Source organism: Apaloderma vittatum, unplaced genomic scaffold (assembly GCF_000703405.1).
Source record: "Apaloderma vittatum isolate BGI_N311 unplaced genomic scaffold, ASM70340v1 scaffold27355, whole genome shotgun sequence".
Taxonomy (NCBI): Eukaryota; Metazoa; Chordata; class Aves; order Trogoniformes; family Trogonidae; genus Apaloderma; species Apaloderma vittatum.
Window position 1 is genome coordinate 2,241 of NW_009719229.1, and position 510 is coordinate 2,750.

Here is a 510-nt window from a genome sequence, read left to right on the forward strand (position 1 = left end):
TGTTGTGGTGGGGTTTGGGTTGGTCTGGTGGGGTTTGGGTTGTCCTGGTGGGTTTTGGGTTGTCCTGGTGGGGTTTGGGTTGTCCTGGTGAGGTTTGGGTTGCTCTGGTGGGGTTTGGGTTGCTCTGGTGGGGTTTGTGGCGAGGTCTCCACAGGCTGGGCCAAAGGCAGAACCTGGTTTCCCCAAGGTGACATCTGTGTCACTGCAGCAAGCACTTAACAAAGAACAAAACTAGTAAATGCAGCGTTTAACGGCAGGTTTTCCCCTTGTTCTCTGCTAGATTGGAGCTCTGTGAGAAGGCTTTGGCTGAATACCTCGAGACCAAAAGACTGGCTTTTCCCAGATTCTACTTTGTTTCCTCTGCAGACCTGCTTGATATCTTATCTAACGGGAACGAGCCAGTCGAGGTATGGGTTGTGTGTGAAGTGTGGAGGCGAGTCCTTGTGAGCTTGTTACGGCCGTTATGAAACGCTTCTCATCTGAACGGACGGAGCTGCACCCCTGATGCCC

The 510-nt window shown here is 52.5% G+C and overlaps 1 protein-coding gene across 1 annotated transcript in view; it reads left to right on the plus strand.

Annotated features, from left to right (window-relative positions):
• Positions 1-510, plus strand: part of LOC104274817 (dynein heavy chain 17, axonemal-like) — a gene marked incomplete at both ends in the record, with an annotated part of 3,862 nt that overhangs the window by 2,149 nt on the left and 1,203 nt on the right. Inside the window, one exon of the mRNA XM_009870554.1 lies at positions 281-407. Within this exon, the coding sequence (XP_009868856.1) occupies positions 281-407 (127 nt within the window). The remainder of the gene's footprint in view (positions 1-280; positions 408-510) is intronic.